At 50.1% G+C, this 16,820-nt stretch overlaps 1 protein-coding gene and 1 long non-coding RNA gene across 15 annotated transcripts in view; one reads left to right on the top strand and one right to left on the bottom strand.

Moving 5' to 3' along the window:
• Positions 1–1,468: 1,468 nt before the first annotated feature.
• Positions 1,469–6,468, bottom strand: SIX3 (SIX homeobox 3). Its single transcript, XM_065834887.2, has 3 exons — positions 5,378–6,468; positions 2,848–3,007; positions 1,469–2,431 (listed from the first exon to the last, which is right to left on the bottom strand). The coding sequence occupies exons 1-3, from the start codon at positions 6,142–6,144 to the stop codon at positions 2,258–2,260; spliced, it is 1,101 nt and encodes a 366-aa protein (XP_065690959.1). The 5' UTR covers positions 6,145–6,468; the 3' UTR covers positions 1,469–2,257.
• A 3,074-nt stretch (positions 6,469–9,542) lies between these two features.
• LOC139827539 (uncharacterized) overlaps positions 9,543–16,820 on the top strand; it is a 36,814-nt gene continuing 29,536 nt past the window's right edge. For 2 of the 14 annotated variants that reach the window (XR_011738236.1, XR_011738240.1), the window contains exon 1: positions 9,543–9,716. This is a non-coding gene — a long non-coding RNA (uncharacterized lncRNA). Of the gene's footprint in view, positions 9,717–11,567; positions 12,126–12,161; positions 12,295–12,319; positions 13,404–16,820 lie in introns of those variants that run through there. The other 12 variants (XR_011738247.1, XR_011738246.1, XR_011738235.1 and 9 more) reach the window with 9 other exon arrangements.

Below are 16,820 nucleotides of genomic sequence, written 5' to 3'. Positions count from 1 at the left end.
CACTTCTGCCCTCTAAGAACTAAGTCCATTACGCGACCTCCTTTTCCCACCCACGCGTAACACGGGGGCCCCATTGTCTGTGTTCTTCCCCCTCAAGCAATTCCCGTCCATTCGCATTTCGCACAAGCGGGCATTATTTTCTTCTAACCCCCCGTTGGCGACGGGGCAGTGTACGCCGCCAGAACAGTCCGTGGGGAGACCCACGGCAGAGTCGAGCGTTGAGCGAAGCCCGGGGGGCGGAGGAGGCGAACCCCGACGGGGCGGGCGCTGCTTGACGCCGTCCGTGTCCTTCCCCGAGGTGACTCCCGTGGGAAGCCGGAGGAGAATTCCGCCCACCAGCTACTACTCGGGTCTCCGCAGTTTGCGGTCGCTCAGCGCCCCAGCGCGGAAAATCATCGATACCCCGACCAGGGGCGGTCCCACGCGGGGGACGCGCAGCTTTTCCTCGGGGGTACCAAAAGTGCATGGACGTATTTGAACACCAGCTTATTTCTTAAAATTCCCCTTTAGTGGCTTATTGTAAGATGTCATACCCTAGGGGTTCCCCCCAGATCCCTAGATGGTCTCTTGGGGCGACAGGACGCGTGGGGAGGCCCAAGCGGTTCCTAAGGCTTTCCGTAAACCTAGTTCAGACCTGCCTAAAAAAAAAGGAAAGAAGGAAGGAAGAGGAAGAGAGGAGTGGGGCAACACGAAGGTAGATCGGAAGTCCAAATCAGTTTGGAAATGGTGAATAAATTCCAGGCACGTTTCTCCCTAGATTCCTGGTAAGTTTCAAAATTGTATTTTCAAGTAAAAACAAGTTTAGAATTCACCCCTCGTTAATTCACGTCTGAATAATCTGCCCAGGGCAAAGCAAAAGTTTAATGGAAATAAAAAGAAAAAAAGAAAAATAAAAAAGAGGAGGAAAAAAAAAAGTAAAGAAATAAAAGAAATATGCTGAAATACTGCTAGTCATGCAAATAAAGGCTTCTTTCAGCACATTACAATATACTCCGGATTCGAGGGGAGGAGCTGCAGCCCGCTTGGGGCGAGTTTATGTATTTGTTTTCATTTAAAGCTACAAAACAAATCCCGAAATGTCTTAACCGCTCTCTGCAGACACTCGGCTCTGCGGACGGGCGGCCAGCCTTTCAGCTCGGAGTGCACAAAAAAAGGACCTGGGGGGAAAACGTTGGAGCTCGCGGGGGCGGGAGAGGGGTCCACAGGGACACGGCCGTGCCCTCGTCCCCGCCGCTATCGCAGCCCGATCTCCCCGCTGCCGTCTGCAGCCTCGGTTCAAGGCCGGTTCGTCCCCCCAAATTCCCTCCGGGGTGTCCCACCGAGGCGGGGAAGGCGGAAGCCGGCGGTGGTGCAGGGACCGCACAGCGCTGCGCGTCCCGCGGAGCTGCGGCGGGGCAGGGCGAGGGGAGAGGCGACCACGGGGAGGGCGTGTTTTTCCGTGGTGGACAAAAACACCAACATCGCTGGATAGATAAGAAAATGGAATACTGTATTTGATTTAGAAAGTTTGTACATATAGATAAACACGCAGTTAAGGAAACAATAGTTTAAGCGTCCTACGTGAAGTTTTAGAAGAGACCCCCCAAAGCTGCTATGAAATACTCAAAATAGCTTTTGCATAAGATAACTACAGTTGCACCCTAAGCATTTTTTCTTTTTTTTTTTTTTTTTTTCTATCGCTGAGGTCCCTTTTGAAAACCTAGCACGTCAGATCTTGACAGCTAAGTTTGTGCAAGGAACACCGAGTCAAGGAAAATAAAAAGGAGAGAGAGAAAGGGTGGGAGGGAGGTAGACGGGGGGGAGGGAGAAAGAAAGAGTAGAGCAAATATAATATACAAGCATTTCTACACATATATTACAAACTGGGAAAATGACCGCATCATTAAGATATACATAATTCATATAAAATTTTGAAATAAAAATAAAAATCTGTTACAGTCATAACTATTCTTTTTCCACATTTATAACCAGTACCCACACAGGCAGTGACAGAAGTGTAGAAAAAAAGGTGCTTACGAATAAAATGATTGTCTGTTGAACAAAAAAACAGAAAATTGCATCTTGGCTGGACCATCACTTAGACTTAAAAAAAAAAAAAAAACAGAAAGAAAGAAAAAAAAAGAAAAAGAAAAAGAAAAAGAAAGCCACCACGGAGAAAGGGAGAAGAAGGGAGAAAGAGAGAGAAATAGGACCAACAAAAAGGCGATAAACATTTGTTATTTCCCTCTTCAAGGAGTTCCTTTTAAATTTTTTTTTTTCAATTTTTGCTTTTTGTACAAGTTCGATCGGAGTTTGCATTTGTTTGTCTGGTTTCTGTTTGTTTTCCTTTACTATAGAGAATTTTTTTCCCAGATACAAATTTAATCATCATCATCATGCAAGTGGGTGAAATGCGTCCATGGAAAAGCGCAAAGGAGAAATCGTGCTTGTCCTAAAAAGAATACAATTGTCACTTTTGCTTTGCTTTTTTTTTTCCTTTTTTTTTTCTTTTTATATATATATAATAATTATTATTTCCCGCCCCCCCACCCTCCCGCTGCAGCACCAGCGTTTTGTGACTGTTGAAGTTTTAGCTCCATCTCTTGGTGGTGGTGTTGGCTGACGGTGGTGGTGTTGGTGGATTCTCTGAGCCCTGTCTGTTTGTTTGCTATTATGTTTGGGTCGGGTTTGGCCTTTGCTTTCCTCCTGGCTGTGTGTATGCGTGCATGCGTGTGTGTGTCCTGATTCTAGGTTGCCTCGTTTTGTTTTGCTCGGGTCAGGTAGAGGGTGCTTGGCTGTTTGGATTTGGATTGTTTGTTTGTTTGTTTTCCGATATCATACATCACATTCCGAGTCGCTGGAGGTTACCGAGAGGATGGAGGTGCCCGTCTCGGCTCTTTCTGTCAAACTGGAGACGCTGGTGGTCGGGCTGGCCGCTGTGGAGGGAGACTCGGCCGAGCTGTGTGTCGGGCAGCCGGGCTCTGCCAGCGACCGCATGCCGCTCTGTCCTATCGCCTGGTGCTGGAGCCTGCATCGCGCCGGGAGACAAAACAACAGCACAGCCCCTCTGAGACACCGGCCGCCGCCGCCCAGGGGACGGCGCCCGCCCGCCCCCGCCACGGCCCGGAAACCGCCGAGGCATCGACAGGGAGCGGACCCCCCAGTCCCGTCCCGGCCCGGAGCAGAGCGGAACCCCCGGCCGGCCCGGTTGCCTCCCCACAACCCCCGCGGAGCCCGGGAGCGGCAGCAGAGCCAAGCCGTGCGCCCGGGCCGCGCTGCCCCCGCTGTTGCCGCGCCCGGGCCGGCACCGCGGCTTCCCCGAGCCGCCAGGTCGGGCCACCTCGGGCGGGACGGCACCCGGCGCAAACACAAAGCGGTTCGAAAGGGGACAGGGCGGAGCGGGGGAAGAGGTTCCCTGCCCCGTGGTTTGAAAAACACAAGCAGAGCCTTCCGTCTCCCTGGATAACCGTGCATCCCTGCTGCACCGTGGGCCTAGGAGAAAAGCAAGTCTGTGTGAGCTCCTTAAACACTTGGGTCACCGCGGAAAGCTGCCAGGACCCGTCTGTAGCGGGAAAAAAAAAAAAAAATTGTACAAGATTCTCATTTGGCGAATATCTGTCTAAATATTTTCCAGGGGACAGATAAATACTCTGGGGTCTGCGGCAGGACTGGAGGAAGGTCCTGTCCTGAACAGGCAGCGCTATCAATAAAATCGAAAAAGGGCCATTGTGGAACACAACGCTTCTCTTCGCTCGAATTTTAAGTCCTTTTTACATCTGAAAGCAAAAATTAGCTTTAAAGTGCTCGTCCTTTCACCGTCAATAATTAAGCGTACATTGCCGTTGAACATTTTTTTTTTAATAGTCAATACATCATTTTTAGGCTCTCTAGCGTGTTGTAAATATTAATCTGCGCCCGGTTATCCCGCTCGAAACCCGAAGAAAGCCTGATTCAAGGAGAAGAGCTAAAAGTCCTGTACTGAGCAGCCAGGCACAACCTTCAGCGCCTAGCTACTGTGAATAAGACTACAGTCTTCTCTCAACTGCTTCTCACGGGGCTATTTCCTATTTAACTGCCTGCAAATAACAGAACAATGTAGCCGATTTATTCTACATTTCTCATTTTTTATAGTTTTCTAATTTCAATGTCTTTTATTTTTATCCCACTTACAATTCCTGGTGCATTCATCTGCTGTCAACAGCATTGAGTCAACAAAAGCATCCGTAGGCAACTTCTGTTTATTTACAGTTCTAAGCTGATCTGTTTTCTATTTAATGGAAATTAAATGGCGAGGCACTTTTAGGTTGCATTTCTCTTACAGAATCTCAAATCAATAGCACCAGTGCTATAATTAGGAGGAATTCAAGAGACAGCATTTACAAGAGCAAGAAGTTTAGTTTACATGCTTATAGTGGTACCTAAACTTAAAATAAAAACAGCGTGCCAAACTGGATTAAGGGTCCATTTTCATTTGCGAAATAAGTTTTACGAGGGTGACCAAAAAAAAAAGAAGAAACAAACAAAATAAAATAGGGTGTCCCGCTTTTATCATGGCAGAGTAGACATAAATAAAAATAAAATCATTTTTAAAATGAAAAAACACGGAGAGACACGCAAATAAATGCAGGGCAAATGCACAGACAACACGCGACCAGAGGGCCAGGTCGCCATGTGGTGTAAACAGAGAAATGGGGACGGGGAAAAGAAAAAGAGGCTTCCAGATCTCCTAAAGGCTTTTTTGTTGTTGTTTTTTCTTTTTCTCCTTGAACCAAACGGCTCTGGGTGTACGCGTGCTGGTCTTGCCGCGCATGCAGAGGAGCACGAACAATTCGATCGGAGCCTCCTGCTCTGCAGGAACCCTCTCTTAATTGCACCGCCCGCTTCGGCGCTTCAGTGGGGCAACCGCGCCAGAGCCCGGCCGAACGCAGATCCCGGAAGGTCGAAAGTAAAACCGGAGCCCACCGACCCGGGGCCGTGGGATTTCCCGTCCCTCGCCCGCCGCAGCGGTTTCGAGGAAGGAGGCAGGGAGAGCCAGGCTCTGCCCCGCCGCAGTCGCTGCGCCCCGCGCCCGCACACACGGAGCTTCCCACGCCCGCGGGAGAGCCCCAGCCCTGCCCGCACCCCGGTAGCCTGTACGGAGCCCCGGCAGGGCTCGAGGCGCGCCAAGCAACTTTAAGCCGTGCCTGCCCACTCCGCATCCCTGCCATGCAGGGAGGAGGGCAACCCGTTTTCTCCCGGTGGCAGTGATGGAAAGGAGAAAGAGGAGGAAGAAAGAGAGGAAGAGGCACGCTGCCGGCCGGGCGGCCAAACGAGCCGCGGCGCGGAACGCGGCCGCCCGCGGGTGCCCGCAGCCCACCTCGTCCCCCGCCCCGGAGCGGGGTCCCACAGCTCCACTGACCTGTTTTTAGCCGCCGCTGCTCTGTCTCTTTGCCTTCGATTTTTGAACCAGTTGCCTACTTGCGTGGGGGTGAGACCCGTGGCCTGAGCCAGTTCCCTTTTCTTGCTGGGGTTGGGGTAAGGGTCCTGCAGGTACCACTCCCTCAGGAGGCTGCGAGTCCTCTCCTTGAAGCAGTGCGTCTTCTGCTCGCCATCCCAAATGGTCCTGGGCAGCGGAAACTTCTTCCTCACCCTGTATTTATCAACCGGCCCCAGCGGGCGACCCCTTAGCTTCTCGGCCTCCTGGTAGTGCGCTTCGAGCCACATGGCCTGCAACTTGCCGTGGGACTCCTTGGTGAATTTGTGGTTCTCCAGGATGTGGTAGAGGTCTCGGAAGTTGCCCGTGTGGAAGGCCACCACCGCCCGGGCGCGGAGAATGGACTCGTGCTTGTTGATGGCCTCGCATGCCCCCGGCGCCACCGGCAGCGACCAGAGGAACCTCCCCAGCCTCTCTATGTCTCCAGTCTCCTCCAGCGTCTCACAGACGCTGGCCACTTGCTCCGGGGAGAAGTTGAGTGTGGGCAGCTGAAACATTGACAACTCTTCGTGGGGTGCCCGGGAGCTGCCGCCTCCACCGCCGCCGGCACCGGGGCTGCAGCCCGAGCCGCTGCCGCTGCCTCCGCCGCCGCCGCCGTTAGCGAGAAGGAGGGAGCGGTGGTGCGGGTCGGCGGCGAAGTTTGGCAAGAAGAAATGGGTGGGATAAAGCTCTAGCGGGGACCTGAACACCATGGGATGACCGGGGAGAGGGGAGATAAATCAAGGAGAAAAGAAAGAAAGGGAGGAAGAAGGGAGGAAAGGGCACACGCACCGCGCACGCATCCACACCCGCACACGCACACACAGCCACATAGAGGCACAGGGGCACACACGCACACGGGGACACAAGCTCACACGGGGACACACGCACACACACGCACACACACACGCACTCACACACACACGGCCCCGCGCCGCCGCCGAGTCAGGATTCAGTGATTCAACAGCAATCGCCCTAATGACAACAGCCTCATAATATCTCCCCTAAATCCACAGTGAGTGCAGCGCCGAAACATTTTGTTTCGCTTTTCTATTGGTCTTCTGAGTGTCGTTGTGGCGTTGCCATGGCAGCCCCTGCCAATCACTGTCAGCCCTGCCAATCATTACGGAGTACGTAAGGAAGGTTTTTACCACTTAGTCCAAATTCGCGGGGGGGGAGAGAAGCAGGGCGGTTGGTGGAAAAGCCTGGTTGTTTTTTTTTTTTTCCCCTTAATCTTTGCAACTCCTAATCTCAGCACTTCCCCTTCTCTCTGTCTCTTCCCCCCACCCTCTCCACACCCCTCCTAAATAAGGGATCAAATAATGTGAAAAGCAGTGTGCACATATTTGTTGAATGGGATGAGCAATTAGAGGGTGGAATATTATTGTGATCTTAACGAGCCTCGTTAAAGCTAAAGGAGATACGGGGGGAAAGTAAATGGGCCAGGCTGGGATACACGTTCGGATAAAGGCTCCTAACTGAGACAATTTACACATGATTTGCACGTAGTTTCACTTCATTCTGCCTATCTGAGCACTAATAGTGCCGGGAAAGAAAAGAAAGATGAGATCATTAGACCCATCCTCACGCCGGTGACCCTCCCAGAAGCAAGCACATACAGTACAGACTGGATTTAGCCCTCCTTCCCCGAAGAATCTCCTTTCCTCCCCTCTCCCGCGCCCTGCCCTTCTCCGCGGCACGAGGAATCCGCTTCCCGCGGAGTTCCGCCGAGGCTCCACCGAGAGCCGCGCAAGGAGCTCAGTCCGGACCCGCTCCGGCCGCCCCGGCTCCGGTAGCGCCCGTCTCCGCTGCCGGCTCCGGTGGCGCCCGGCTCGATGCCTCCCCGTCCCACGCCTTGTTTCCCCCGCCCTCCCTCTCCTTCTCGCCTTCCTTTTCCCTCTCCTTTCTCTTTCCTCTCTGTACTTTGTTTTTCTTTCATTCTGGCTTTCCTCCTCCCACTCGCCTCACCTCCTTTCGCCCCTTCCTTTCTCCGGAGCTCGAGGACCTTGCGAGGCAGGTCCTCACCCCAAACCCGCCGGGGCTTTACACCACATCTCTCCTTTACCCCGCAATTTTTGCCATCAACTTGTAGGGCTTCTGTGAGGAGAGGAGGAAAGGGAGGCAGGCAAAAGCGAGTTTGAACTCAGGCTTATTTTATATATATACATATATATATATTTTTTTTTTTTTTTTAATTGGGAGCAAGAAAAGTCTCTGTTCTGGTTTGAGTTCATCCCTCAGTAAGACGTAGCTCGGTCGTCAGACGTTGCTACCATGCAACTATATTTATTATTAAGTATGTTGCCTTTAAGAAGATTTAATCAGCATCTTGAGCTGGTAACTCTTTTGTTTAGTTTCTGTAGCTATGGAAGTGTGATTTACAGAGATTTGTACGGGTCATGGACATCTTTCCAGACTTACTGTGTATATTTAGACAGGACTTTGCTTGGTGTTAAAAAGTGTATATTTTGAATAGGTTCACACACAGTAGCAAACAATACCGACATTGTAAAGGCATGTACAACGAGTATTGAAACGCAGCATCCAGACTTCAACTAATCTGCCCTCAATAAAGCTGAAATAATTATCCTAAGCCGCCTTTCTAGAAGAAAAATCATTGAGGAATTCAAAACTTTTTTAAAGATCTTTTCTGCATTCCGATGGAGATCGAGGGGTGAGGCTTGGAGCCCAAACTACTTTCAGACATCAATGGAGGGAAGGAGGGGGGGCAAGAGAGATATTACAATTAAAATGTGAAAACATAGCGTGACTTGCCCTATCCGGAGGATAATAATAATACTGCTATGGGTGGTAGAAGTTCTTTAGCTGGGCTCCAAACTGGTTGTGATCCTTTCACAGCGCACTCCTCGTGAAATAATTCCAAGTGGCAGATGAATAGGTCCAGTTGGAAGAGCTGCTGGACTGGAAGAAGCTCGCTGTATTATACATTCATCTGATTTCCACTAAACTGTCATCGGTGTGCTACATGGCTTCATAGTCCTAATAGAAATAACTCACCCTCTTATTTTTTAGTGATCTGCTTAAACACTTCTGTTAACAGACTTGGGGTAAACTTCACACACCACATCCCGCCCCCCCGGCTCATATTTCCATCTGTACCGCTAAGGAGGGAAAGAGACTTCTCAGTCCCTCTACAAATCGACTTGGAGGTATTAATTGGACAACAATATGTTTAGCCAAAGATTTTAATACACACACACAAAATCTTTTTTCTTTGTAATCCTTTCCTTTTATGTAAAGGATTACAGAGGGGAGGGTGGGGGGAATTCCTGCGGGAGTTTCTTAATATTTGATTCCATTTTTCTCCAAGCTGCAAATTAAACTACCTTAAAATGTATTTCCAGAACAAAATCCAAAGCGTTTTTTTATTTTTTTTCCTCTCCAGACGATCATACACCAGTGTGAACCTTGCAAAGCTTCAATGTATATCCCCTTTCTAACTCTCTCTTTCTCTTTTTATTCTTTATTTCTGTCTTTTTTTACCTTTATTTTCCCAGACATACGAAACATGCAGTAACTGCATTCGTGGTGCAAATCTTTCTTCCAGTCTTTCCTTCTGTAGGGCATTTCCATGCACGTCTACTCTGTGTGCGTGTGTCTGTGTGTTTAAAACCAAACAAACCCACAATCCTAATGTGCCTATCAGCTAATATCAAGGTCTTATTGAAGCCTGCTCTACTCTCCTCGCCCGAGGACGTCCAGCACAAGAGCTCTGCCAGCCAGAAGCTCTTGCAAGGACGGAGCCAGCATCTTAAAATGTGCGCCTGTTTCCGCGGCTCGCCAGCGCGGGTCACCGGGGCGCGGTGGTTGCTGGTCAGACCTGGGCTAACGGATCTGGTGTTTGTCCAGCCCGACCAGGGATTCAGCGCTCCCCTAAGCCTGTTAGGGACACACTCTCCTGTCCTGAAATGTGCAAGCAGATAATTGTTGGCGCTCCAGCTTTGTGTGAGGAGGCCAGGGTGTAAATGGCTTTTAATGACTGCAGCTGCTGGCTGCAAACTGTCAATGGGATCGGCTAATGCCGAGCCCGGACCCGCCGGGCGCCGAGCCGCAGCCTGGCGGGCGCAGCCGCCGGCCCCCGCCGCCGCCGGCAGTGCGCAGTGGCGCGGGGCGGCGCGCAAGGCAGCGCGGAGCCGAGCGCGGAGCCGGGAGCGGATCGGCGCGGGGCCGGGCGCGGCCGGAGGCAGAGGAAGCGGGAGCACAGCGGCGGACGGGGCTGGGCAGAGGCTGCCCTCTCGGCTGGGAAAAATCCTTTCCGGATCCTGTAAGTTTGTTGAGGGCAGGCGGAGGTCCCGCGGGGGAGACCCCGGGAGTGCACTGCCTCGCCCCCCCGCCCTCCCCCCTCCCCACCTCCTCCAGCCATTCCCCATCCCCGCGCTGGAGATCGGGGGTCCGGGGCAGTGGCAGACGGGATGCCCTCCTCCTCGCTGCCGATAGCCATCTTCTCCGGGCTGGAGAACCTACCGTCCGTTTCCAGTCAATCTTACTTGATCCCACATGATTCATTGTTATAGCTGCTAGAATGACATGTGGCTCTGCAGGGCAGAGGAGCAATTTCCCTCCCACCTCCCCAAAAAACCTCTACCTCCCCCTAAGTCAGACAGGACAAGCCTGTGCCCTGTTCTGAAGGGAGCCCTGCAAAGTTGTGTGCGTGTGTTTATGTGCGTGTGTGTGTGTCGGGCTGCCAACCTGGAGGACTTTTCCGGGGAGAGGAAGGCAAGCAAAGAGGGAAGCTCTGTTATTTCACTGCTTGTTTTGATGGTCGCTCCCAGGAGGCTGCGATTTTCTGCTGCCTAGTTAGTGCCCCTTCATCCTGACTCGGGAGTGACTCAGTCGACGTTTGCAAAGGCTGATTATTTTTTTATCGCGGGAGGCAAGGGTTCAGACGGGGCTGGGGCGTAGCGGTCGAAGTACCGGCGAGTGGAAAACGCAGCACCTCGGCCGCGGCGAGGGGGAAGGAGAGGGGGGAGAGAGGGAGAGCCCGGGGCAGGTAAAGGAGAGCATATCGCGTTGGTCTTACTAAGCTTTGTATTTCTGTTATTAAGATTTAATTGAGTTTTTGTCATTCTTCAGTGGCAAGGACTGACAATTATGCACTGATGCTGTCTTTACAAAAGTATCTATCCTCCTGTTTCATTCCCTCTTTCTCTCTCTTTCTTCCTCCGCCTTTATTTTTAGCCACGATTTCCCGAGGTAAATGAATGCGCATTTGATGGGTGGGCTCCCGTAACGCAGTCCTGTTGATGCGATGTGTGCTGTACTGGTCGTGCTAAGAAACTAGTGGACAAGTGATTTTTTTTTTAAAACGGTTTGGATTGGTCTGAGAAGCCGAGGAGGGCATTTTATTACTGAACCGAAACAGTGCTTCAGCTTCCAAGTTAAACTTTTTGAGATACCCCCCCACACACATACTTGGTTTTGAGTAAACACAGAGAGAAAAACGTGAGGGTTTTTTGGTGTGGTTTTCAGTTTGTTGTTGTTTTTCTGTTTGTTTGTTTTTTAATTGGAAGGAGGGTGAAAGGGAGCGTAGCTCGCCTCCGCGGCGAGGTGCGGGCTTGGGAAGCAGCAAACTTTCCCGAGGAGGCGGCAGAGCCGCAACAGCCGCCGGGCTGGGCGGCTTCCCCGCATCCCTCTGCATCTGCTGGCAGCTCCCGCCAGCCGAGTGTTACCTGCTCTGCAGCAGCAGTCGCGCAGTCGCTTGCTCCTGAATTAAACACAACTCTTAATGATGTAACATTATCAACAAGGGACACTTGATTGACTGATCTAGGTATGATATATGTGCTGGGCGTCTAAATTAAATATTAAGTGAAATACTTAGCTCTAATTAGAAATCGTAACCTAGCAATGAAAACTTGAAGAAACAAATTGCGGGGGGAGGAGGGGGCAGCCTTTAAACGCGGCAGCGAGGAAAGTAGCAGTGATGTGTACAGAGGCTGACATACTAGCAACAAGCAGCAACTTTGAAATGATTGACGTATCATTAGAACCATCAAGCTGATTTTAATAATTCTTCCTCAAGGGAAAAAAAAAAAAAGAAGTAAAGAAAGAAAGAAAAGAAAAAAAGAAGCACGGAGCCTCGCAGACAAGTTATTTATTTATCAACGCATTAAAGCCAGGAGAAACATAATTAGATCTGGGGAAAACGAGAGAAGGGGGTGAAATCTGTCGACGAATTTAACAAATAAATGTCCAAAAAACAGCAAGCATCCAACTCGGGGCTTCTCTGGGAGATGGAGATGTCACAGCTAGATGCCTTCTCCCCAGAGTGTGCTTTCCCAAGGTAAACAAGCACACAGTTGCCTCAACTTTCTCCTTTAGTACAAAGTTCCTGGTGCGACGGAAAATTTGAATATTTTATCAGTCTCTTGTAGTGACCCTCATTAGGTGGGCATCCTGCTAAGGCCCTGGCGTTACAAGAAAGCTACCCAATCAGAGCATTTGCACGCCTTGTTAGCGATGGTTAATGAAGCTTCCCCATGCACTCAAAGAAAGGCCCCCTCGATGTAGATTTACCTTATGTCAACTCGTTACTTCTAATGAATCGCATCAAAATTCTTCTCTGAATGGGGCCGAGGCGCCCGGACCGGGATACCCTCCCCACCCGGCGGAGCCCACCCCTGCCACCGCCGGCCCTGCAGCCGTGCCCGCTGGCGGAGCGTCCGGCACCGAGGTGACTACGCACAGTTTGGCGGCGGGGAGGGGGAGAAGAGGCCGAGGGAGGGGACGGAGCTTGCGGTCGGCAGCAGCGAGGGCACCGCAGTCCGTCGGGGGGGGCGCAACCCAGCCCCGGTCCTGACTCCCGACGAGGGCAGCGACTGCGGAGGCTTCGCCGCTGGCAGGTAGACGTTTGCTCTTCGCCTCTAATTTCCAGGCTCCCCCAATCCCCCACCTCCCTGTCCCTCCGGGCTAGCATTTTAAAATCAATTAGTATTTTCAATTCTTGAGGTGAATTATTCAAACAAATGTTTGGGAGACCCTGAGGGAGAATTCGGCCGTGACAAAAGGTTTGATTAGCTTTATTTCCCCCCAAAAGCAACAAAGGCGCAGGGCTGCGAGAACAATCCGCTACATCAGGGCATGTTCAATTAAATGAAAGTCATTAGCTTCGCCGTGAAAGCACTACCTTTAAAATCAGATGGGGCGGGCGGGAACGCGGGGGTAGTCTGATAATTGTGGCAGAAGGATTTAACACCCCCCATCCCCCCATACACACAAAGCCTTCCAAAAAGAAGGGAGAGAGAGGAAAAATAAATAACAAAAAACCCCCAGCACTTCACCCTTTGGAAATTTGTGCTCAGTCTAAACAATAGGAAGCCCATAATGCAGATTGTAACACTCACTGCCTCGAATCCATTATCTACCCTCCACACTGTCTATATATTGATTTCCATATACTTTCTATTGCTCTCAATGACTGAGCAAAGCTCCAGTTGAGAGCCTAAGACACACAGGAGCGTTGCTCGAACTACACTATTACAAGACGGAGCCGGTTGTAAACACGAAATGCTCCCACTGTCCCGCTGTAGCTGTGAACAAGCACACTACACCCACCCAACCCCCGCTAAAGAAGCGGGTGGGCGGCCGGGCCTCTGCCCCGGGCCCCCCTCCCGCCGCGGGGAGCCCGCGGATCCCCCCGCGGAGGCACGCCTAGGTGTGCACGCCTTTGTCCGCGGGAGAAATCCTGGGTCCGGTGCCCGGTACGTCCCCGTCCCGAGAGCGCCAGAGCCGCCTGCGGGGAAGGAGGTCTCGGTTTCGGTCCCCCGCGCCCCTCGGGGCGCAGAGTCAGCAAAGCCGGGTGGGGAGAGCAGGGGAGCTGCGCTAGCCGCCCGTGGCCCTCCGCCTGCAGCCCCTCTCCCCAGCCCTGAGTTCTTAATGAGGGATGACGGTCGTTTCTCTAACTCGGAGACTTAGCAGAGCAGAACTTTTTCAAGGCACGATCCTCCGGATGGTAAGTTTGATATTTGGATTAAGCTCACTTCCTCACGGGCGCTTGTAGTATATGTGTGTGTGTGTCTGTCTGTCTGAAACAGAGTGGAGGGGAGGGAGCGAACTCAGCCGAAAATGGCCATAAAAAGAGAGAGAAGAAACAACCAAGAGCACAATCTGATTTTTTTGCGAAGTTCTCTTAAAGCGATGTGCGACGCCGGGAGTGGGAGGCCGCCGGGGCTGAGCCCCAGGAGCGCAGCTGAAGTGCCCCTGTCTCTTCGCAACCTTGCACCGCAGGGTACCGCTCCGGGCAGAGGGGAAGAAGGTATCGAGAGGGTTAAAGTGCCCGGAAAGAAGCAGAAATTTGGAAACAAGTGTGTGTGTTGGGGGGAGGGGGAATAAAGCGGTAATTCTACTGCTAGAAGGATCCCAAATGATCCACTCGGAACCTCCATTGATCGGGGAGATCCGGAACAGCATCCTAAATGGTCGTATCTCTCCCTGTCCCCTTCCCCCCTCCCCTTCCTTTACTTTAATGAAGATTGTTAATTTGTTCCGAGGCAGTGCGCTGGGCTGATAAGTCCTTCCCAGCTAGTATGTTAAAGTTTAAATACCAGCAGGTGCAAATTCGCTCTACTTAAGGCTATAAAAATAATTCCGAAATTCAAGAGCACAAGAAGTTGGCCTTTGTATTGTGATTTATAAAAGGGAAATTACGCTATACATAGCAAACTATTTACCAAAAAAAACCCAACTCCCAAAGCCCTGAAAGTGCTAAATTCTTCTTAATGATGCCGAAGGTGAAGTTGTTTCATATTGGACAAAATGGGCATTATTCTTTGTCATGTAAATCACCCTTCACTTGACCTCAGGTTAGAGGATAATGTTCATTCTCGGTTCACACTAAAACTTATTTAAATCAGAGTGCTGAAGAATCATTTCACAAAATCCGCGTAATAAAGTGAAGAGGACTTAGGGAACTTCATGCAAGAAACATGGTTTAGGAACGTGTACTTTTAAAAAATAGTATTTGCTGCAAAACTCCAGGATTAGGAGGTTTTTATTTAACAAAGTTACGCTCCTTGGATTTCCTGAGAAATGTGTATGTAATTTCGCATAACAAGATTAAAAGAAAGGAAAATATATGAATCAAAGGAGCTATAGATACACAAAAGACTTCCAAGTAACAGTTACTCTAATACATATTTTAAAATAGGAAAAGAAATTAAAAGGTATTTAACGATTAGGTAAAACAGAAATGAAGATTTGATAAAGAAGATGCAGCTTGCGGTGCTATTTCATTCGATAAATATACTTTTGGTGTGGAGTGACAGGATATGTTATTTTGACACAAAATGAAAGCGTTACTGCAGATATAGAGACATAGATATACCCGAAGACAGCCGTATACACTCATTTATAAATTAGTGGGTGCACGTGGAAGGAAATCTGAGCGCCTCTACTTTCCAAAGCGAAGCTGAAAAATATTCCATAGGTGAGGCGCTTGGATTGAGGTAGGTTTAATATTGAAGTGGTAGAGATTATTGGAAATCAAATAAAAATTCGACACGCACTGACCCATTAGAGGATTTAACGGTGAGGACGGATAGATTTTCCAGGGCTTTTGTCGCTAATGTTTCAATGCTAGGCGCTAACTTTAAGAAAAGTGTCAGTAGAATAACAAATTGAGGGCATGAAAGGCCACGGAGAGAAAGCAAGCAAGGATGCTCTTGACTTCTTAGCAGTTGCTTAGAAAGGATCTCAAGCTTAATGTGGGGACTCAATCAGCGGAGAGCACAAAGCTGGGGAGAGGGGGAGAGGAAAGTTGGGCTCAGCACGTGCACTTTTGGTCAAGTCGCTTGAATGAGCGCTGGGGGAGGTGGGGGGGGAACTGGGCGGTGCGGAACCTCCCCGGGGCTGCAGCCCCTTTGCCCCCCGTTCCCGGCACCGGCCGCGGACACCACCCGCCTGGCCAGGGGTTGCGCCAGGGGGGATGGAATGAGGGGGGGCACGGGGACCCCTCTTGAGCCTCTGCGGGGGTGCAGAGCAACCCGCCCAGGTGCGGACTGGCGCGGGGATCTGCCCGCTGCCCCGGCACACCAGCGTCCAGGCAGCCGCCGAGATGGGTAACTAGACAGAGCACGATTTGCCCCTTTACCGCAGCGCCAGCAGCAGATTTTGTTAAAAGACTCCGTTATCAAATTCGGTCTTTTCAGTGAGAAACAGCCGATTTTAAAGCCTGGCTGTAAAGATTTTTAACAGCTTAGCGAATATCACAGATAAGGAAAATCTGGAAGATGCTCCCAGGACATCAGACCTTAATGGGCTTCTTCAACGGCGGAGGGAGCTCCATTCTGTTCCTTGTGCGTATTATACTGCAGACAGGATTCGATATATACTCTATTTAATCTTGCTCTGTGACAGAGCTGTTTAAGTGTATACCATGCCTACATTCTTTGTATCAAGACCAAAAGGATGCATTGTTGAAAGAAAACTATTCAAAATCTTTCATCTGATAGAAACGATCCAGCAACTGTGAGGCAGCTACGGTACAATGGTTCTGTCTACATAATAGGTGTCTCATAAAAATACAGCGTGTCATTGCAACAAAAAGTTAAAAGTCTTAAATGTATCCATCTTATATATATTGCATGAAGTCAATAATATTCTAACCTTGCCTGCACCCCGCCATTAAATGGTACACGGCACTTTAAAATCGAGAGCATTGTGATTGAAATCCCAGTCTCTAGCAAAGAAAGAGGGGAGCAAGGTAAGTTAAGCGAGAACCATCACGGATGTAATGACCTCAGGGTAAATATTCATTAGGAAGAGGAGATTCCTTTTCTAATACCCAGTCTATTTTCTTTGGAATGCAATATCACGGAGTCTAATGTAGTAGCAAGTCCCAAGATTTAAAAGGAGATTATTGCCAAGTGTGTTGGATCGAGTTTAGGGGATTTTTTCCAGACACTTTTCTCAAGTGGGACGCTAATGCAAAGAATAGGTTAGAAAAATCACCTTTGTCGTTTTATTCAGGTAGCTAGAGAAGCTTGTTCCTTGCTTGGCCCCCGGTAGGAGAAAGCAGAGAACATTTAAGTAGGGCTGTTAGCAGCCCTACATCTCTCTCTTCCCTTGGTAGGTGCACTTAGTCGGCGGAAAGGGAGACAGCAGACAACCCCGGGGACAGAGTTTGCCTTCTGAACCACACTTCTCTTTCTGAAGAACAGTAGCTCCGACCTCCAAACCAACAGAGACTGGCGTTTTAAAGTAGCTGTTAACAGAGCCCATGTGTCTGAACAGGGTCACATAGGAGATTTGAGCCTTTTAATTTCCAGACATAAGGAATTACTCGCTCGAAGGCCCGGTTTTTTGTGGTGGTTTTTTTTTTTTTTTTTTTTTTTAATAAGAGAAAAAGGGAAGCTGGGTACGATTCCCTTAT

The sequence above is a fragment of the Patagioenas fasciata genome, chromosome 3, assembly GCF_037038585.1.
Source record: "Patagioenas fasciata isolate bPatFas1 chromosome 3, bPatFas1.hap1, whole genome shotgun sequence".
Lineage (NCBI taxonomy): Eukaryota > Metazoa > Chordata > Aves > Columbiformes > Columbidae > Patagioenas > Patagioenas fasciata.
The sequence above is the reverse complement of the archived record's forward strand: the minus strand, read 5'-3'. Positions and strand labels throughout refer to the sequence as shown.